Here is a 22,874-nt window from a genome sequence, read left to right on the forward strand (position 1 = left end):
TACCTAGGGCAGATCACACAGGAACACATCCAGACAGATTGTGAAGGTCTCCAGAGAAGGAGACTCCACAGCCCCTGTGGGCAGCTTGTTCCAGTGCTCTGTCACTGTAAAGAATGTTTTTTCCTGATGTTGAGGAACTTCCTGTGTTGTAACTTGGTGCTGTTTCCCCTCGTCCTATCACAGGGCACCACTGAAAAGAGAGTGGCCCATTCTTGACATCCACCCTTCAGATATTTATAAACATTAATAAGGTCCCCATTCAGTCTTCTTTTCTCAAGACTAAACAGCCCTAGATCTCTCACAACCTTTCATCATGTGACAGATGTTTTGGTCCCTTAATCATCCTCATAGCTCTCTGTTGGACTCTTTCCAGCATATCCTTGTCCCTCTTGAACTGGGAAGCCCAGAACTGGACACAATACTCCAGATGTGGTTTTACTAGTTCAGAGTAGAGGGGGAGAAGAGTTGGTTAATTTTAGTAAAATATAAAGCTAAAAGCCAAAGAATCCCTGAAACGGGAGTATCTGGAAACATAAGCACAGGTTCATCAGCAACCTCAGTTTGCTCCATAAAGGCAGCTGTGCTGCTGCTACCGTGTTGGCAAATGCCAGGAGGCAAAAGGGAACTGCCCCTGTTTTGTCTCCCCTGAGTCAGATTAGCACTGCCTTGGCAAATCAGCCTCTCTGCTTAGCCAGTACCCAGGCATCTGATGAAGTCTTACTGAATTCCCAACTGAATGACACAATGTTTTCATAGGGCATTATTTGGTTGTCTGCCTTACTTGTACATATAGGAAATGCAGTAAAACCAATGAAGATTCACTGTGTGTTTCAAGAAAGCAGGCAGCTGTTTATGCCAACATAAAGCAATACCGAAGATGCGAGAGTCTACATTAAGGTCTACTGCTTGTAGCTGAACGACCCACACAAACCCTTTTATCAGCCAGAGCAGGTGTAGGAGCTGGTTACAAAGTAACTGAGCAATGACACAGAACATCCATATATTTTTGGGTACTCAAGCACACAACTGTTCTAAGCCAATAGTTAGAGCAATCCGTCTTTTGATCCCCATGCAAGTCAGCAGAGTTTACAAAATAAAGGTTTTTGAGACTATCTTTAGTCTTCAAACATGCCCCAGGACTGACAGAAGACAAGATGACTGTTTCTCACAGAGCGTGGAATGGGATAGAGAAGAAAAACTGTTCACAGTGTCACTGAGGTTATTGCTCTGGACCACTTGAGAGCTCAGTCTGTGCTATCTTCACTGCCAAAAACCCAGAGAGCGGGTCAATCAGCTTTCCATGGGCCAATTCTCCTCTGAAATCCCATTACAAGGAGCTGTGCCTAGTAACATGCTCCAAGAACATTATTTTGCTTTTTAAGCAGCTTCATTAAAAACAGCAAAAGAAAACAGCACCATGTTCTTAAAGAAAACAGACAGCTGTTCAGTGTCTCTGCGACACCTAGAATATGCAGCATATGTACAGACCCTCCCCCAGCTCTCAGCTAATTAACTCGACTTCTGAATTAGTAAGTCATTACCTTGGATAACAAAATCTGAAAGATATTAGGCATTACCACTTCATTCATAACATGCATGTATCTCAGAGACATGCTTAAGTTTTACACTTCATACTTATAAACCTTTTAAAAAAGGTCTGAAGACTGAAGACCCACTCTTGGCCAGTGCTACCCTTCTCACAAAGTCCAAAAGTGTTTCTACTCATATTGATACTTTCTTTCTGCCTTCAAAATCAAATAGTCCACTGCCAGTTTGAACACAAATGGACAACCCAAAGCTTTGGCCCATACTCACATGCTTACTAGCAGGTTGACTCTGAGGTAAAGATCCAGGGGCCAGTACTGGAGAGCTTGCAGGACTACAAAGCTCTGGGAAGGGATTTGGGATGGCCGGCAGAGATGATGTTCTGAATTGCTGTTCTTCTTCTTGAAGACGCCTATAAACACAGAAGCACTAAGCATTAAGAGGAGCAAACTCGCATCACTAGACCTGGATCTCCTCCTCCACCATTTACAATACTGATGCTAATGAAAAGGAAACAAAACCACTCTTAAAAAAAACAACTGCAAAGCACAAAGTAGGTAATTGCATGTGAAAAATGACCAGACAGGCATCTATGCTTGTTCTGTTGTTTATAACTTGATTACTTGGGTGAATATCTGAAGTAACTGTGCAAATAAAATAAGACAGAAATATTAGTCTGTGCTCTCTGTTATATGCACTGGCTTACAAGCTTAAGCTCTGTGTGCCAGAAAGTCAGTTAAGCTCTTCCAAAGCATCATGAAAGAACAACAAAACTGCAGTCACTTTGAGCCCTTCATTTGTGTAAAGTCTCTAAGCTGAGACTGAAACCAATATTGTCACTTCATTAAAACACCAGATTCCATCCCCAAGCAACTGAGCATTTCCTGGAGAAATGGAAATGTAAAGACTCAGCTTGAGCAATAAACTGAAATTACACCCTCCCACCTTATGCTAGTTGTACAGTTACTGTTCAGACAAATTTGAATCTCCTACACCTCACAGGTTTACGCAGCACCAACAGAGGTTTAAGTTCCAGTTTATAATACACCTATACTGCCCACACAAACGAAAGGAAAACTAAAGCCTACCAGTTACCACAGAAAAGCTTGAGAAGATCTAAGACTTATTCATGACCACAAAGATTGCTTTAGGTTTCCCTGCTGCTGGAGAGCATCCCCACTGAAGATGTAGGACTGTAGGGGACTCTGGCCTGCAACACCTTTGCAGAAGGCACCATCTAGTGGCAACCTTGGAAGTTTCCAGAGACAACCAACTAACTCCTGCATTTAACACACAAATCATTAAGAACTCGATTTGCTCTCATTTATTCCCACCCCTTCAGCAAGCAGAGACTTCTTAACAGACCTGTCTGGGAGACAACCACTGGGCTTGCCTCTGGCAGTGTATCCCACCCTTGAGGACACTCACTGCCTCTGCCTGTACCACAACCTGGGGCTGATCAAATAACTACTAAGAAATCTGCTCTGCAGGTAGCTTTAGCCTGTAATGTAGTTGTTTTAGTGTTCCAACAGTGAGTCTTACAGATTTGGGGTTTTGCTATAAATAGCTGGACTCAAACAAAGTATGAGCCATGTAACCAACTACCTGACTTGCTCGATTCATTTATTTTTATTTTGGTACTACTTCCCTACTTCACAGGGTAAAGGAAAAGGACAGTGCAAGATCTCTTCAGCCCAGATTTGTTGTATTGGCAGATGAGTAACAGTGCAAGTTTTTTACTTACTGCCATTACAGTAAGTGGAACTACAGACTTGACACAATTAGAAAGGTGTGTTTTTCTTTAAATGAGAATTCACTATGCTGTGCTCTGCTCATACTGCTTCAGTGCATCATTTACTTCATGAGTGATACACACACAAAACTGTGCTCTTAGAGAATTACCACAGTCAACCATTCTGTTCTGTCATCCCCTTCCACACGAAAGGGTCCTAGATAACCCTGAATAAAAGTTTTGTCACTGTTTTCTGTAATGATAAACACACGATGTTCTTGTGCATATGGAAGTACAGAGTTCAGAAAAGCAGAGTTTTCTCAAGAGCTTCTAAGTTTCGAAACTCCAAAAAGTTTATATTAAGTGCTTCAATTGAGGTATTTACAAAACATCAACATTTATAGTGCTCTAGAGAGTGCATTTTCTAGTACAGCCCCGTTCAAGGTTAAATATGGAATACTTGTAAAAATGATTGCACCATTAGCTGAATCAGTTGTACTGCAGTTACTGCATACTACCCATTCATCCAGAAATGCTGCCTGTCTTAAGAATACCATTCCCATAAGAAATACATCAGCATAAAGAATTACAAGCCACCTTTTCCACAACTGGGATTTTTCTTTTATTATTATTATTAGTTGTCACTTCCTTTGGAGAAGGCATTGTTAAACAGAAGTGAAACTTCACATTTCTCTGATTCTGGCAATTTACCAAGTCATGTTGACAGGAGCTCTTTTCCTCCAGCTACCTAAAAAGATTTTAAGAACATCAGCATCACCTATAGCCTCTTCCATCACCAAGAGTATTGCACTTAAAGATTGAATTCATGTGCCCATCCTGACAGACAACTCAAACACACCCTTTTTTTGTGATGACTCATATAATGCACTCAAGTGAAAGAGCTAAAAATGCTCTAGGAAAAAGTCAAATAACTATGAAGTGCTCCTTTTTTGTCTTGAACCACTCAAGAAACCTCCACATAGGAGGTACTTTTTGTGTGTCAAAACTAGCTGAATGCACCCTCATCCACTTACACAATCTCTTATGTTTTTATAAAACCAAGAAGCTGTCAGTAGGCACCATACCTGAGTGAACAGTTTGGAAATGAATCCAGCTATGGACTTAATTTCTACACATTGGTACCAATGATATGTTTCTACATATCTGCTACTACAGGTACACCAAACACTGATTTTAAAAAGGGCAAAAAAGTGACGTTTCTTATTTTTCAAAATACATGGAAAATTTATGTCCTTCACCTACCTGGTACATCTTTTTTCCAATGCAAAAGTCCAGTCTAACACTGCTAGGTTCCTACTGAAGTTGCTCTCCTATTTTCAAATGTAGTTCTTTTGAAGCTAGTTGAAGAGAGCTTTAACAAAAAGGAAGCAAGTCCATTGTTCCTACCTGACTGCCATAATGCGCACTGGCTGAGACCGCTGCACCTTCTGCCTTGGAGACACGGGCTGCAGTGGGCCAGGTCCTGAGGATGGCAACTGACTGCGGCTGAGCTGACCATTTTGGAGGAGTGGAGTGGTTTCTGACTGCATACTGCATGTAGAGTATAAACTTTCAAATGAGGAATTCATGTCATTTACCAAAGCTTCCAGGTCTACGTCGTCATCTGAAAGAGAAAAAAAAAAAAAAAAAGTCAGCATAACACATCTGGAAATCCCAGATAAAAGAAGTCTGGAAAGACCAAAGACCAAGTTTCAGTAAAGTTATCACATAATTTTATAGCTATCCTTTGACATTGCAGAAAACATTTATTTATTCCGGAGCAGAAAAACACAGCTAATAACAGATAGGCATGGATATCTATTTTTGTCTTCCTTGATGAAAAGCTACTGACACAGAATTAAATACTTCTACTATAGTATTCACTATATATATATCTATATGTTTAGAACCAACACTTGGTGGGATTTTATATAACACCAATGCTACTGTGAAGCATCACTTCACTCATACTGATAAACGGACATACATTTCAGAAATGTATCACTTACAAATCCCCCAGTTCAGCTTGTCAGCATATCAAGTGTAATAAACACTTGGCAAGATCAAATAATTTAGAAGAAAAAAAAAAAAAAAACAACCCAAAAAACACAAGACAGTGTTGCAGAAGTCAACAGGTAGAAGACAGAATCGTCTGCTGTACATGTCAAAAAGCAATCATTATAGTTTGTTAAAAATCCCATCTGCAATTCTGCGCATTTTTGTGAAACAGTATTTTGAAGGGCAACACAAGCTTTTAATTGTCATTCCACGGCCTGTATAAAAAAAATCTGTATCCTTGTTCTTTAAATGTGATAGAGACACCCCTGCCTTAAAGAGTCTGAAGTGAATCAACCTGGGATGTGGCATGGGTGCCAGGAATAACATTAGCCCCTAAGAAGTGCACCAACCTTTCTCTATATGCCACCTTACCTCACAGTAAATAAGTAACTTGTGCTCATTCATTCCTCCTTAACAATCATAATTGCTCTGCAAGCCCTTTGCACTAACTCTGAAATCCTGTTTCAGAGTACTATAATTACTCCCTAGCCACAAGTTACACCACTCCCTATCAGGAGTTCAGTGGACTGATGAACACACACATCAATATCTGCTTCTGGTTACTGCACAGTCACTGCCTGAACAGCTGTTTCAGACCAAACACAACTTTGTGTATCCACAAAACTTCTCTAATTTTCCAGCAGTACCAACTGGCCTAGTAAAATATACCACTGTTGCCTGCAAACCTTGTATTTTGTCCCCCATAGACATGCCTCAATAACCGTAACAGGATGCAAATATGGCATTTACACAGCAATCGTTTTGGATGCTGACGACCCCAGTTCCTGATGTTGGATGAACCAAAGACCTCCTCAGAATTAAACAGGTGCTGGTCATGTACCTAATCTTTGAGCTCTATTTTATGACTTGAAATACTATTTTCCTTACTGAAAGTCAGTAGGCCTTTTACTAAAGTAAAGGACTCTTAACCTTCCCTGAAAATGTATTCACAGGATTTCTAGGTTTGAATGCGAGTTAAAAAACAAACAAACAAAACCTATCAACCAACAAACAGGTTTGTTTCTTTCATTTCTTTATGGTTATTTCCCTCATTCCCTGTACTTTACAGCTACTACCCTACTACTAAGACTCACCTTTGGTAGGCTACACCACCTTCTCTGTAAGCTAGTTCATGCATTTTCAATAATCTAGACTTTGCTTTGCTTGGACAAAGTCTACAACAATTTTCCTGCTATTTTTAGGGAACTCAACCCAGAGCTGCAATTTAAATTTCATTCCATCTTCCAGATTCTCATCCTATTTGGCGAGGACATATCAAAACCACTTCTTGAGCAATCACAAGGGAACCACACGAATAGGAGTATAAAGAGGGGGAGGCTGAATTACAAGGCTTTTGAATTTTATCATTCATCTAAAGTACCAGAAGACTTGACAGCTGTAGCTGTCAAGTAAGAGCTTAGAGGTTGGATGAAGGAGACATAAAAGACAGACTAGCCACAGAGTCAGGGAGTAAATTACAGCAAGTAACAGCAATTGTTTAGTGGGGTGAAAAGCAGAAAGGGAAGAAAGTCAAGGCATACATTCTGTGGAAGTCCGTATGGCTTGGTCCCTGAGGGTGCTAATTTATTAACAACTTAGACAAAGCTATCAGTATGCAAAATCATTAAGTTTTCAGATTATTGTAACATGGGAGGGATGATTAAGAGTCAGCTCCAACTATTCCTGAATAATCAAATAGGCACAAAGGTGTAATACAAAGTCTAATATGCATAAAATGAGGCACTTCATGCAAAATGCTAAGCAAACCAAGCACATAGTTTAAAGCATTGAATTACCATTAGAAGGCTTTTAAGCATATCAATTACACACCTAAATCCAATTTCCAATGGGACTGACACTGATGAAGTGCATATAGAGTTTTCATAATAATATGTTGCACTGAAGTCCAGAATCTGGTTTCACTCTTCTGTCAGCTCCTTTTCTTTGCAGGTGCAGCACTGCTAATAATAGCCCTCAGTCTTGCTATAAAACTTTTGCAGGAGCACAGACCCTTAAGCTTTTTGAAGACAAAGCCTGCAATCTTGAATTTCATACAGTTTCATCTCTATACAATTGCATTTACTACTAAATACCATTATGTTTTGGAGAGATTTCAGCACGTTGCAATAGGAAACCTCACTGCTGCAGCTTACCTTGGAAGTGCCAGCAGATGTCTCAGCCTGCCAAGTAATTCAGTATGTTACTTGGGATGGCTTTCTACAGAGCTTAACTAAATAAATGTCAAGGAAATAATCTATGGAATTTCTAAGCCACTTTTACCCTTTGCAGGTATACTGTTCAGAATGAATCTCCATGTACAGTGAAATTCTTTAAAGTATCTTTCTCTACCAACCACCGAGAACCAGTCTCTATCAAGATTATCCTGCACAGGTGGAAAAAAAAAATTGACAAACTGATTTTGAAGACGCTTGCTAGTTAGCAGCAAAATTTGCAAATCACTGGGCTTTGAGCCAGTATGGCATCATGCTGGTTCTTAAAGTATGCACACAAAAATTTTTCAACTGACCTGGCGAATCCAACCTCCTTGTAGATTATAGAAGGCAGAGTTACAAGCAGCTGAGGAGCCACCAGCTTTCCAGACAGCTTGCAGACATTTGCTTCCAGGGATACGAAGGGCTATTTATTTTCTTTAACGTGCATTGAATTCCCCCAGAAGATCAAGGACTACGAAAGTGAATATTAAAGGTCTATTTTTTTTCTCTTTCAACTGAACTGCAACTTATAACACCCATGCAAACAGCCTTTTGCTTTTGAAAGTAATTTCTAAACGAAAACACTGGCAAAACCTAGTTCTGACAAACTTCTGGTGCTGGATGGGGAACTAGCAGTTTTGTAGACTTCTTATAACATAATAAAATACTTGGAATGTCTACAGGCAATGTTCTTTCCCAAACTAGAACCAAAGTGCACACACTGGTAGCTGTTTGAACTTCATTTTGCTTCTTTGCCCACCATTTGTTAAACTTTGGCTTTGTTTGCAAGCCAGCTGCACTGGATGTTGCAAGTAGTATTTTTGGTAAAGTAAATCACTATTTCAATTACAAGGAAAAATTTAAAAGTTCAATTCAAGGAGAGAAGAAAACTTTGTTATACTTCTGCTAAGCTATCAGGCTCCACAAAAGTAAAAGCACTTTGAACATAATTTGAGTGTTTTTAAGGACACCACAGGAGGGATGATAACCCCAAAGTAAGGCCTGAGCCAACTTTAATCTGTGTTTAACCATGTCCCACTTGTCCTCCTGCTTCTAGCCCTTCTCTGTCCCCTAGATCCTAACTTTCTTTATTTTCCTATTTTGGTTGTTGTTGGCCTTGATGTGTCAAGCTCAGCTAACATGACTAGGCAGGATCCCACTTATTCTGAAGCTGAAATAAGCCCTGCTCAGCTTCATCAATGCCAGCCTCCTGGGGAAAGCAGGTTATTTCCACAGCTGTCAAGGAGCTTGCTGTACTGCAGAAATTCTGTTTACTGAAAAAAAGCTGAACATGGAAAGGATCCTGGCTTGCAACTACAGACCAGGTTGAATTTCGTATCTTTAAATGGCAGCCCAGCAAACACCCTTCCCTTTTACATACGACCTGCAGGTCATAGGGAACACTGTGAAAAACTTCACAAAACTTAAGTGAGCTATGATTTAAGAGGCTTTGATAAACTGTATGGCACAGATACATACATAATTTTCTTCTTGTTTGCTCGTTTCAGAATTTAATACTCCAGCATTATTCCTCACACCAGTTTGCAGAGAAGACTGATGTGAGTGCTACTAGGAATTCAGCAAAACATTTCTAAAAACACTGTATCACTTCTTTGTCACCATGGAAGTAAGTCTGATACTATATGAAGACTAACAGCATGTATATAAAGGAGTGTTTGATATTATTGTAAGGCAGCTGTTGATGGGTCACCTTTTCATATTTGACAGCCTAACTCTGGCAATCAGTTTCCCAAAATTAGTTTCAGTGCAGCACATTCAAGACCCTGCTTGACAAAGGAAAAACACTAAGATATAACTAATGTAAGATTTTGCTCAGGTTTAGCTCAGTAGAGGATGATATTGAAGTGGTTAGCAGGCACTCCTGAACATATTAGTTAATCCTCAAGGGGACAGGTGCAAAGAAAAGGGAAACAAAATTGCTCATAATACTGGGAAAATACATTTACATTAAAATTAACAGCAGGACTTCACCAGAATTTAAATATTTACAATATTATGGTGACCACTTCAACATCCTGTTTCTAATCTCTTAAAACTGTACAGAAGTTATTCTGGTTCCTATTGGTGACAGAAGTATGTTTTGAAAGGTTTTTGATACTGTGTTTTATGATCAGGAACAGACACCCAAGCATGAAGCACCACAGTGAAATGTACATACAAAGTAATTGTACAAAGGATCACTTAAAAAACCTCCAGAATTCAGCATGTCCCTCCAGTGCCATATTCAAGTACTGGTTTGGTGGGATTTTTCAGAAATTCAACCACTAAAACATTGAAAATATTGCTGAAAACACAGTTGCAACAATGCACAAAAAAAGCCCACTCTACATAAGACTCATATTCCTCTGTTCCTTTCTCCCTCTGGACTCATAATGACATTTCTTATGTTTACAGAAATGCAAACCTCCCTCCATAACCTGCTTCAGCTTCCACTAATACCACAGGCACCAGTTGCCTATTTGGAATTGTTTTTCTTGTACAGCGGAAGAGCCCCTCTATGGTTGCATGCATTTAGGACTTGACAGCTACTACACCTGAGACATGCATGCAACAGAAGGTGGCTGATACCAAGCAGATTTCTTACAACGTCCTTTAAATGTCCCCTAGCAACCTCTATAGTGATGCTACGGCTGAATGACACTCTTGAATTCCCAATCCCCGCACCAATCCTATGTAATCTCCCTCCTACTTTATTACTACACACAGACTGTAGTTTTGCACAAGAAGCAAAAAGACAATGTGAAAAACATTTGCAAACCCTATTCTTTCACACTCTCCTGATCAGCTGTTGGACCCAATTATAAAACCATCAAGATTGACTTGCTTCAGCATTGGAAAGCTAGAGGGTTTTTGCTACTTCACACAATCCCAGAAGACACAATCCCAATTCCTACACACATCACCAAGACCAAAGTGTTTGCAGTCTGAATCAAAATTGCCAAGTCTGAACCCCAAACCTTCAGAGCTTCAGGTAGTCTAGAAGCCCCCTTCTGGGACTCTGCTATGAAGTGTCTTTTCCTTTACCTTCTTACATTAATCAGCTTAACCAAAATCCTCTATTTGTTCTGTAACTATAGGGCCCACAAAATGTCACATCAGTGCATGTGCAGCTTCCAAAATGCTTAATGAGCTGTGCTGTGGAAAGGACAAGAAGAAAAGATGATGGTCAGTAAAAGAGCATGAAATTAAGATAGGCTTCTATGCTCTTTGAGCCCACTGAAAAGCGACACAGAGAAGTCAGCAGGGAACTTATAACTGTTCTAGTATTCTCCACACGCATCTATTCCCATTTCTGCCAGTAAGGCTGGGATGGCTAACACCAAATGTGTGGAGATCAATTACAGGTGCTGAGAAGAATTCACTTTATAAACACCTCTTTAGTAAAGATTCATGGTTGAACTCCAGAAATGTCTTAAGACATCCTTTATAGATTTCTTGAAATAAAATATACAAACTAAATTGAAAAAAATTATGTTGCTAGGTGACAACTATACAAATAAGCTACATCTGAAACGTGTTGGTAAAAAAATCAAAATGTTAACAAATAAAAGGAACAACTGGCTAGAGGTGCCCTACAGCAGGAAGGAATGAAATTGTACCCTTGCACTAGTCCTTACCACATAAATCAAATTTCAGTAAATCTGATTTTTAAAAAAAAGGAAAATAAAAAATAAAAAATTCAGTTCTTGTCCTGTTCACACTCCTAACATTTGACACAGTAAAAAGTAAAGATTATGAAAGCTATGCACTAGGGGGGGAAGAGGTGGATAAGGAGGGTTTGTTCCTTTAATTCCAGAGACAAACTAAGGTAAAACAGGTTTGTGACGAAGACTGTAATGGCTTTACCCTTCAATGAAGCTGCACTTACTAATAGACAACATTCAGAAGCACCCCCCAGCATGCATGTTCCCATTTCCAACCCAAAAACCATAGTCACATTGGTCCTTTTCTATAGTGGCTAGAAGCTGGTTGCCCTAACAAATGATTGCTGTATGCAGATATCGCCACCACCAAGCCCTTGCCTGACTCTGAGGAACATACAGGTGCTTAAGGTTTAATGGCATTGCAATGAGAGAGTGGTTAGAAACCCAGAGAAAAGGTCTAAATCATCTAGAAGGCTCATTATGGATATACATACCAGCTTTATTACAACTATAAGAGATAAGATAAAATATGCAAAGTTATGGCCAGCCCCCTGTCCAGACCACCATGGTCCATTTACAGAACAACAGAACAGAGCTAGGATTCAATCTTTCCCATACCTATTTTCTAGTAGGATATCTGCAGATTTAAAATGAAAGTTGTTTTAAAAAAAATAAATTCTAAAAGAATCATCAGGTCAGAGTTTGAACCCAAAGTCAAGCAGGACACCAGGTGATCCCGTGTGACTGCACAGACAGTGGAATGGACCAGCGCCAGTTCGGAGAGCACACCACACATCTTTGTCCAGCCCTCACTGATTGTCAGGCTCCTGATAACAGCAAAGACCAGCAGCTGCCAGCCTTTCCAATCCCTCTTTGCAGGCCAGTGCTTGCAGAACCACTGCTATATAGAAAATACTGACCACTTAAAGCAGAATCCAAGGCCAAGGAGACCTCTGGGAAGCTGTAATTCACAGACTGATTACAAAATCCAGTCAGAAGATTAATTTTCAAGAAATGGGTAAATCTGCAGCTTTATTCTATGAATACTGAATTCAGTGGTTTCCCTGTACCATTTTGTCATGTTACCTACTTTTAGTTCATTATTTTAAGAAAAGACAGAGAAACTTTTAAAAGGAAAGTATTTGTTTGGTTGGGTTTATCAAAAGAGAAGAAAACTCAAACCAGTCTCAGTTATAAAGGATAGAAAATAATATTGAGGAGAGAAGCACCACCACAGCAGGGAGAATGGGGTACTCTCTCTAAGGCCAAACCTGTGATTAAAGAAGACTAATACTCAAAAAACCCTCAAGAAGGATGGACTGGTTGCATTGGTGAAGGACACCACACAGGGTAAGCAGGCCACACTGATTTTCCTGACCCAAAAAGAGATACGAACAGAGAGAAACCTAAAGCTTAAGTCATAACTCGACAAGGAATAGCCTTATTGTGGTCTTTTCTTTAGTCAGGAAAAAGAAAAAAAAAAAGAAAAAATAAAAGTCTGAGCACAACTGAACACGTAAGACTCAGACTCACCCTGGGAATACCTATTCAAGTCTTAATCTTTCTGGTGGGGTTACCTGTATGCCTCAGTCTTGGCACATCACCTCTGTACCAAAATCAGGAAGGAAAGCTCTGGCAGTACATCCCAAAATGATGATTACTGAGAGACCACCACTCATCTTTGAAGAAGACATGTTTGGGATAACCACCTGGGCAGCAGACCAGCTCCCAAACTACACAGCCCACACAAAACCAATCAGAAAATCCACTTAAGCTTTCCAGATAATGGGGAAAGTCATGTTAACCTACTGAGCCATTGATGTACTTCCAAGTGAGAACTCAGGAAACACAATGTTGGATGGCAAAGGATAGATGAATTGAAATCCTGTCTGCTGGCCACATACTTGGCAGACTGCATTTTACATTAGACAGCCATATTTACAGGTGAATGGCTTTAAGAGGATATCCTGTATTAGTGACAGCTGCAATTTGACACAGCAAAGGTCAGGTTTAGTTGCTTATTTGTTAAGATTATGTACTTTTACATAAAGGAAACTGAACAAAAAGATTTAAAAGACTAGGTGTTTTCCTTATACTTACATTAATAAAAATTATTATTTTTCAAAATTTACTCTACCATTTTTTATATACACATTCCTACTCATAATGCCCCTCTAAAGTTTTACTTAGGTATTTTATTGCTCATGTCAGAGAAAAAAAAAAAAGACAGCAAATAAAATATACACAAACAAAAATACATAAATTAAACAGTACAAAAAGGAGTTAAAAATTCAGACAGATGTGAAGAGCCACCACATGTTTTAGAAGTCTAAAGCTATTAAAGGCAAAGTTAAAAACACAGTAAAAGCATGTACTGCTTTCCTTTAGGGAATCTGTGTTCTTCCCTCCCCCCACCCCCCCGATTAAACATCATAATACCCAAATAATCCCAGTTGAACAAGCCTTACAAATCAACCTAAGTAGTCTTGCACAGTTTAGTCCCTTCCACCCTGCCAAGAAAGTCCAAGCTTTATCCCTGCTCCAGGAAATCTGGTGAGTAACCTCCTAACGTTCTGCTCTGCAGCTCCAGCCTGAGCTGCTCAGCCAGAGCATCACCTGCCTGCTCAGGGGAGTCCCCACCTGGCAGCCAGCAAACCACAACCTTCTTGCATGGAGGGGGAGGTTCATTTCAAAGCCACTCCATAACAGCTTCAAGCTTTCTAGTGAGAAGTGGTTGGAGTAACCCAAAAAAGTCTGCTAGTGTTTCTCTTCAAAAAGCAAGAGGTCCTCAGAACTGATGCTGAAGCTTTACTCCTCAATGAGGCGTGTGCATCATCACTTGATACCCAGGCTAACCTTTAATCCTACTAACTTTAAACTGTGAGTTCTAAAATTTGCTTTGAACAGGTTTATTGCTGGCTTAGAAAGCACATTTAAGACGATGTAATACAAGTTCCAAAAGTTGCACATGGCAATTAATGAATCAGCTATTCCTTCAAGTTAATTAAAGATTGCATTTTCAGCACATTAAATAGTTACCTAGTGGTGACCCATGTACTGACACAGCAGGCAATAGGATTCTTTCACTTTTTAAGGTACTTCCAGTTAAGAGTTTAGTTAACAGTACTAAAGGAGTTTAGTTACGCAAAATGCTTTAGTATCTGGATAGTTATGACTACTTTTACCAATTGCTTTAACAGTTTAGTATTAACTCAAATTGTTATTTCAGTAAATTATCTACAAGAAACAAAACTGAGGAAGAGCTGTTGGGAACTGCAAAACTGCATAAAAAAAGCCCCCTAAGAGCCTCTGACTTGCATCTTTCAAACCCAGATTCTGACAAATAATGAGTAAATTGCCTGCCTTAGCATTATTTCATAGATAAAGGTGGTTGCCTTGACACCACACTGACATAAACTGTCCCTACATTTCTTAGCCCTACTAAGGGAACAACGTTTTGGGGCATACATGTAATTTCAACTGCACACAGACACTTTGTCCTTGAGTCAGCTGTCTGTTTTAGGCTCTCCTTTCCCTAGCTGTTGTGTCAGAAAATCAAGTAGTCCTCCTGGGTGCAGAACAAGCAGCTCTCCCCTGGCATTGCCAGCAAGGAATGGATAATTTGAGAGGAATTACTGCTGTAACAAAGCGCAAGCCTCCACCGCGTGAGAAGGGAACGCCAGAGCACAGATCCCCAGATGGCAGAGCATATTGCTGCAGTCACATCCCAAATGGTGCTGTGGAGCCACTGCTGAAGGCACCCATACCCCACACCACTGCTGTGGAAACCAGTCCTTTAAAAGCTCCATGGTGCTTCTCTCTCTATGCAGACCTTAAAGAGCTCCCGTTAGTCAAGGAGGGGTTTTGTTTTTTAAGGAAAACAAAACATAACAAAAACCACAAACAACAAACCAACAACCAAATAAGAGCACTAAAAAAATAGATAAAAAAGACAAACCATTGTAGTCAATCACCCAAAAGCAGCAATAACACACACACACACAAAAAAATCTGATTTTACCATTCAGATCTTAAATAAAGAGCAATGACATCAGCCTAAATTTATGTAGGCCTAGAAAACGAGAAATATAGTTAAATGTCTTCAAGACTCACCAAATTGAGTTTCCTATTTTAAATCAGTTATTCGAAACATGGTCCTTCACCATTTAAAAACCCTCAGGCAAGATGTACCAATTAAAATAAGTCAGCTCTGGTTCACTTAAGGACGAAAGCCACAGATATGCTACGCACAAGATCCACCACGGGTTGATGCGAGTCAGGACCAACTGGCCAATTCCATCTGTTCTCCTCACAGGACCCAGACACTCCCTTCAGCAACGTTCAGGTACTCAGGGTGCTCCATGATTTTGGGAAGCCAGCCAGCTGCTCTCCTTTGTCTTGCCAGCGTTCCCCAGGCTGCGGGTAGGGACCTTGCAGCCCCCGTTGAGGCTCACCTCCTTGGACACCCACAAAATAACGCTGGAAGCTGGATACAAGACATTTCCTCCCAAGGGCACTCTTACCAGATCATCACTTCTTAGAAGGCAATCTCCATCCCCTCCTTCACCCCGCATCATAGGATGCCACCAGTACACTCAAAAGAGCTTGCAAGGCCTCCAACCTCCTGTGCTGCGCCTCCTGAAACCACTCCCACACTTTTTGAGACGCCTCAAAAACCTGTGGACACAGGTTCAGTGCTTGCAAGAGGTTAGACAACCTGCTCACCTCACTCCGTTTCTTCCCCAAAATACAGCCCAGAAAAGCAGAGAAGACTGGTTCCTCCACCAAACGCACGCCCACATATTTACAGACCTAGAAAGCCTTAGACCCATACAGAGGCAACACGTGAACAGGACGGAGCTTAAGGTAGGCCAAAAGTGTTGCTGCAAAGCCTTAATGTTCTGAAAGAGTTATCCTGATGGCTTTTTAGCCATGTCAGCAACTCCAGGTTAGCCATTGTGGTAATACCAGCCACTAGTGTCCCAGCAGCAAGCCTTCACTGCTTCAGTTCCATGACTGAATGATAGTTCAGTAATGCTACCTTAGCTTTGGAGGTGACATGAATTTGGAGCTTAGCATATTCCAAATTCACTCTCTGATGCATATTTTTTCTCTCTAGTCTCTAAAATTCGTTGTAATTTTCCAAATACTATTTATGGCTATTTTTGAGTATAGATTCTACCTTACTGTGGTCACTGAACACTTCATCCAGTAGTCGTTGACTTGAAGACCTTGTAGTTTAGAAACCTATCATCTGCAGCACTTTGATTTCAGAGGGATATTTTGGAATATTTTACTGTGCCTGAGCTCTCTGGGACCTTTCAATCACTTAAGGACAAACCACAAAATCATATATAAAACAAGTAATTATCTTTTGCTGCTGAATAGCATGAAGCTGATAACTCAATTGCAAAGATCAATAAAAAAATCAGCAGCCTGCATGAAGCCTTTTTTCTGCATAAGCTTACAAACATACAAGCTTATACAAATTTACAAGTGCATGTACATATAAACTTGCAAGAAACGTACAGCAATTAGGAGTGTTAACAAGATACACAGCCAGTTTAAGACACGTTCTTGTGCAGTTACAACTCCATTCAGACAGTGGTGCTGTAACACACCCTAACACTGCACTGCTTCTAACCTCATGCTGTACATGTCATAAATTGCCCGCAATCTTGATTTGGACAGAAAGACTTAAAATATTGTTACTGCAATCCTACTCTAATTAATGAAATTACATACTAATTGCTTTGGTCAGTAGCACCTTATATATTTTAATTACTTAAGCAGCTGCTCGCTGTTAAGAACTCCAAATTCAGCTACTTCTCATTGCAGTATCTTGATCTTATATTTAGCTGTTTTGACCCATTTAAGTGTTAGGGATTTTTTAGCTGAAAATACAACTACCTTGACAGAATCTTCTCCTTTTTAACAGGCACAAAGGGACTTAAAGAAATTAACAAATTCAGACTGATCTTTCCCTTGAAGCTTCTTGGCTTTAAGAAAAGTGCTACAACCTTCTTTATTCTCGGTGCAAGAATGCCAGCTGCTTTGAAATTATGCACCACTTAAGTACCCTCACATGACACAGCTTGCTATACTGAAGTGCTGTCATGAACCACTTGCAGCACAGTGTTTACATAAAGGCAGAAATAAATACTGTACTGCTTATCACAGTCAGATAAGTTCAAAGACAGTGATGACTGAGGTTTATTGTTACAATGCTGCACTGTGGCAAAGAATTTTATTGCAGAACTGACATCAAATTACATCAGAGTTGTTTTTCTACAGATTTTGCTCCCCCCTCTTAATATATGAGCTTAATACCAGCTCAAGCTTAGTGTATCTGCTTTATTGATGATGCAAGAAATCTGAGTTACAGAAGTGTACCATTCCAGTTCATTTGGGGACATTCTTAACACTGCAAGATTTTTTTCAAAGCTACCAGGCACCAGAAATAATACAACATTGCGATATTATCTTGTACTATTTTACTCCTCTTTACATAATTAAAAATGTTTCTTTGGAACAACAACATCTTTTCGTTCATGTACCTCCATCTTTTTGTGAGAACCACTAGAAAAAGAAACAGTTCATTTCCTTATTTGACAAATATACAACTTGAAGCACAAGCCACAGCAGCTGCAGCAAAACATTAAAATGTACAGGTATCTAATTTTTTTTTTTAATTTTAGTAGTAAAAAAACAAATGAAGGCTGTTTCTGGTATCTGTTTATTAAACTATACATTTTCAACTCTAATCACAAAACAGATGAAACCCCAACATAAAGTTTGAGAACAGGAAAGACCTGTACTAAGAGCCCCTGTACCATATAAGGCACTAGAACCAGCTTCCATGTTTTCTCCATCCCCCCCACATGGGCTGCCTTTCAACTTTCAATTGGCACCCGGTGGCCAGTGGTGTCCCCCAGGGATCAGTACTGGGCCCAGTCCTACTCAACATCTTTACTGATGACCTGGATGTAGGGATTGAGTCCACCCTCAGTAAGTTCACAGATCACACCAAGCTGAGGGGGAGTGTCCATCTGCCAGAGGGAAGGAGGAAGCTGCAGAGGGACCTGGGCAGGACGGGTCAATGGCCTGAGGCCAATGGCATGAAATTCAATGAGACCGAGTGCAGGGTCCTGCACTTTGGCCACAATAGCCCCCTGCAACACTACGGACTGGGGGAAGCCTGGCTGGAGAGCAGCCCAGCAGAGGGACCTGGGGTCACTGGTTGACATCCAGTTAAACATGAGCCAGCGGTGTGCCCAGGTGGCCCGGAAGGCCAGTGGCATCCTGGCTTGTATGAGGAATAGTGTGGCCAGCAGGAGTAGGGACGTAATTCTGCCCCTGTACTTGGCACTGGTGAGGCCTCACCTGGAGTACTGTGTCTGGTTCTGGGCCCCTCACTTCAAGGATATTGAGGTGCTAGAGCAGGCCCAGAGGAGAGCAACAAAGCTGGTGAAGGGACTAGAGGGAAAGTCTTATAGGGATAGGGTGAGGGAGCTGGGGCTGTTTAGCCTGGAGGGGACTCAGGGGGGACCTTCTCACGCTCCACAACTACCTGAAAGGAGGATGTAGTCAGGTGGGGGCTGAGCTCTTCTCCCAGGCAACTAGTGACAAGACAAGAGGGATTGGCCTGAAGCTGCTCCAGGGGAGGTTTAGGTTGGATATTAGGAAGAGTCTCCTCATGGAGAGGGTGAATAGACATTGGAATGAACTGCCCAGGGAAGTGGTGGAGACACCGTTCCTGGATGCGTTCAAGGAAAGGCTGGATGTGGCACTTAGTGCCATGGTCTAGCCATGTGGTGGTGTTGGGTCATAGGCTGGACTTGGTGATCTTAAAGGTCTTTTCCAGCCTTGGTGATTCTGTGAACTACTTCTTAAGAGTTACCCTGAATCAGGTGAAGAGCAATACGTTTTGTGCTTGATTCAAATAGATTTCAGATTATTATTACCCTTCTCTTTGTTTACAGTGGGTACCATTTCTTTGAGAGTCACTCACTGCTCTTTTCTACCCTATTAACCCCTCAGTTTTGTCCTTATTAGTTAGTCCCTCTGTTGGCCCCTCCTCCATAACTGAGGATGCACTAGAGAACTCTTTCTTCCCACATACTCTCAATAAAATACATCTTGATTTAATCTAGATGCCTGCATAAGACGTCAAGTATTTTGACTGCTGTTTTTTCAGTCAGGCATCCATTAACATGCAAAAAACACTCACACTGCCTGTATTGGGTCAGTGAATAAAGCACAGTATGCTAAACAGTAGAATTTTTCCAGGACAACTGCATCTATACACAGGGGCCTAATACAAATATAAAATATTGTAAAGGGATCACCAGTCTATTACTATACTTGTACAGGTTTCAGGGATAGATTAACCTTTAAGTTTCTTCCAAACCTATTTAAAAGCTTTTTAATCCATAACACTATAAATGTTTTTTCCACTTCACAGATTTGAAATGACAAAGTAGATAACTTAATAGTACAAAAGCATTTCTTCTCTAACCCTTCTGAGCCAGATTTGTTGGCAGAGGACTGAGTCTTCCTCTGTGTTTCTATGGCACAAACATCATCCTTGATCGGAGACAGGCACAACATTCAACGTTAACCTCTTGAATTCACTGCCCTCACTCTGTATAGGCATCTACGTTTGCCTGAAATATAGTGAAAAATTGCTCACAAGCAGCTCAATAGAAAAGACTCCATATATGTCAACTATTTTCCTGTTAAAATATCTGTATTTCTAGCCCAGTTTAAGTGGCTAAGAATGCTTTTACTGCTGCATCTCATTTCACTTGTCAAACCAGAATAAACTTCCTTCAGAGAAAGTGGTTTTTTGCTATTACAAGTACGTGAGGACGTGTGCCAGCACAGCTGTACCACCAAACCCCTGGGAGACACCAGGCCCTGGGGAATGTAAATGGTCTGAGAAACGCCTACTTGAAAGGACATCATTTTTTCAGGGAAAAGTCATCAGCACTGCAATCACCAAGTCCTCTTGCTCAAACTCTCTGTAAGAAAGGAGGCTTTCACCCAAGTCATGCCATCCATAGACTTCTCTCCAATAATCTCAATTTGCCTTGGAGACAACAATCTGCTAGATTCATCTCTAAACTTGCTCTTCAGAAAGTGATCTCTCTGTTTTGTATTTTGTATTTGTATTGCCTAACACAGCAGGAGACATGTATCTTGGCCCAGACAGCTCAGTTCTTTTGCCATACAGAGAGAGGGTTGAGAGGTTTTTTTGTTTTGCTTTGTTTGGTCTGTTTCTTAAACAGAAGGTTTATAGAGATACACAGTGGTGGAAAGATATTACTACAAATACCGTATCAGTGAACATCTCAGCTCCTAAAGTAATGAAAATGAATTACAACTCTTTCAATAGCTCCACTTCAGCTACATACTAAAACAATCTTTGAGAAACTCCATGGCTTTTCACTATTCCTTAAGCCCCAAGTGGTTTTCCTTTATGTCATTATCCCACATTTAATGCCATTTTTTCAGTATTTTTTGTTTCAGTAAATGCTCCAAGGTTAATTTGCAAGGCTGGTCACTGTTCCCAACTTTGATCTCAACCCACATATGCACACATTCCCTGACACCCTCACTACTGTGAGTCAAGAATTACGCACCTTCAATCAAAGCACATTTATAGTACTTAAAAGCTGCATTATCTTTCACCACTTCCACATCACACAGTGCATACAAACAAGCCAAGCTACAGAAAGGCTACCCACCATGTCAAAGTCACAGCCTATGGTTTAACCCATATAACAGGATGCTATTCCACATACGCTTACAATTCAGTCTTGACTCCATCTCTTCAGAACTGGTTCTCAACTTAATAGCCTGAACAAAGCAGGATTTCATCTTCAAAAATAGCATGCACACTACAAAGCAGATCTCAACCACATGCCTGATGAAAGTTTTGCAATAGCAATGTCCTCACTTTGCTGATGGGGAAAACATAGGTAGACAACTACAGTCCCATGTATACCTAACTTGCAGAATGAGTGCTAACTACCAATGCATGGGAGTCAAGTCTGCTGCTGCCATCATTAACTGCTACAGTGTGCAATAGCTCATTTGCATGTGAGCTAAGAGTCTGTGCAACTCTGCAGTGTGGACTTCAGAGGTTTTCTAGTCCACACAACTTCCAAAATGAGTGAAAAAGGAACCATCCCTCCCACAGAGACCTTACTATCAAGAAAGTAGGCAGCTAGACAGAGGTCATTCGCTGCCTTCAGATCTTCTTTCACTGAAGACTGGTTGTGGGTACAGACAGAGCACTGCAGAGATTCAGGGCCTACAGGAAGAACCAGTATATTTCTGTAATGCAACCCTGTACCATTTTAGTCTGTTCTTGCTATCTTAAGCTGACATCATGAATGAAGCTTTACTCGTTTCTTAAACACAGAAAATCATGTTGATACTTAAATAAACAACTTTGCCACTAAGAGAGCCTACTTTCACATTTACCCAACACCACAGAAATTTATTAGCCAGATATTTTTAGTGTCATCCATTTTTTTTCAGATATACCACAGCATATATTCTTCTTGACATAAATAAGTTAAGTTATACTTGCTGATAGAGACCATGAGCACATTCCATGCAACTTGTTTGTCTTGACTAAAGGAAATACATCCCTGTGTTGGAAAAAAATCTTAAAATCCACAGTCCTCAACTTCCCAGTCATCTGGCAGAACCAATCTCTTTTATAAACAGATTAAAAAGGCATTTCTGAGAAAGATTATGTTTAATCTATAACTTTAATTGGGCATTTTCCTCTCAGCTGTAAGATGCATTGCATCTTTATGTGACAATCCTGGTTTTCTAGTACATAAGTTCCCAAAAATTGTTCCAAAATGCAGAAAAGGATATTAAAGCCTTAAACTAATTCTATACTTATCCAGACTGCTTAACCTCAATTTGCTGTAATAAGTGTCAGCCAACTTTTAAAATCCATTCAATTTTTAAGCACAAAGCCAACTTTTGTTTAGCATTTATAATTCTTTCTCTAATTCAGACAAGCTAACAACTGAAAGGGGAGGGCACCAAGTTGTTGAATCATAAGGAATCCTAAAGCAACAGAAGTCTTTGATAGGAGAACAGCTGCATCACAAATAGGCCCCATTTCACTCCTGTGAATGAGTCTTACCTTTTTTTAAAAAAAGAGAAGAGCAAAGTGAATTTCTGTATTCATTCCTAAGATGCTAAAAGCTCTGCTTGGAGGATGGAGCTCATAAAAGGGTAAATTAACTTACATTTTGAGCCACCTGAGGCAAGGAAGAGACAGAAAACAAAGGTTAGGACACTTTTATCATTAGGACAAACAAAGGAAGGAAACTAAGAGCTGTACTGCATGTTCTCCACCCTCTCACTACTTTGATAGAGACCAAAAATATAACCTTGAAGGTCAGGGGAAAACAAAAACCTAAAAATTGTTTGCAGACAAGAGGGCTGCATTGTGTCAGCTATTAGAAATTATCTGCCATCACAAGAGATCAAAAATGGGTGGCTGATCAGAGACAGGATACAAATCAGTTCAGTGTGCCTTAAATGAGGGCGCGAGTAACTCAGGGCTTTACCTGAAGGAGGTAAAAGGATTTCATGGGGGGAGTCTCAAAATTGCTAAATGTATTGGTG

The 22,874-nt window shown here is 40.3% G+C and overlaps 1 protein-coding gene across 2 annotated transcripts in view; it reads right to left on the reverse strand.

Annotated features, from left to right (window-relative positions):
• The window catches only part of GRB10 (growth factor receptor-bound protein 10), a 123,041-nt gene that overhangs the window by 62,238 nt on the left and 37,929 nt on the right, over positions 1-22,874 (reverse strand). The window contains exons 1-2 of one of the 2 annotated variants that reach the window (XM_010008351.1): positions 4,685-4,893; positions 1,816-1,957 (exon numbers count right to left, since the gene is read on the reverse strand). In XM_010008351.1, coding sequence (XP_010006653.1) covers positions 1,816-1,957; positions 4,685-4,866 — 324 coding nt within the window. In that variant the 5' untranslated portion in view covers positions 4,867-4,893. Of the gene's footprint in view, positions 1-1,815; positions 1,958-4,684; positions 4,902-22,874 lie in introns of those variants that run through there. The other variant, XM_010008350.1, reaches the window with a different exon arrangement.

Source organism: Chaetura pelagica, unplaced genomic scaffold (assembly GCF_000747805.2).
Source record: "Chaetura pelagica isolate M959 unplaced genomic scaffold, ChaPel_1.0 scaffold71, whole genome shotgun sequence".
NCBI lineage: Eukaryota > Metazoa > Chordata > Aves > Apodiformes > Apodidae > Chaetura > Chaetura pelagica.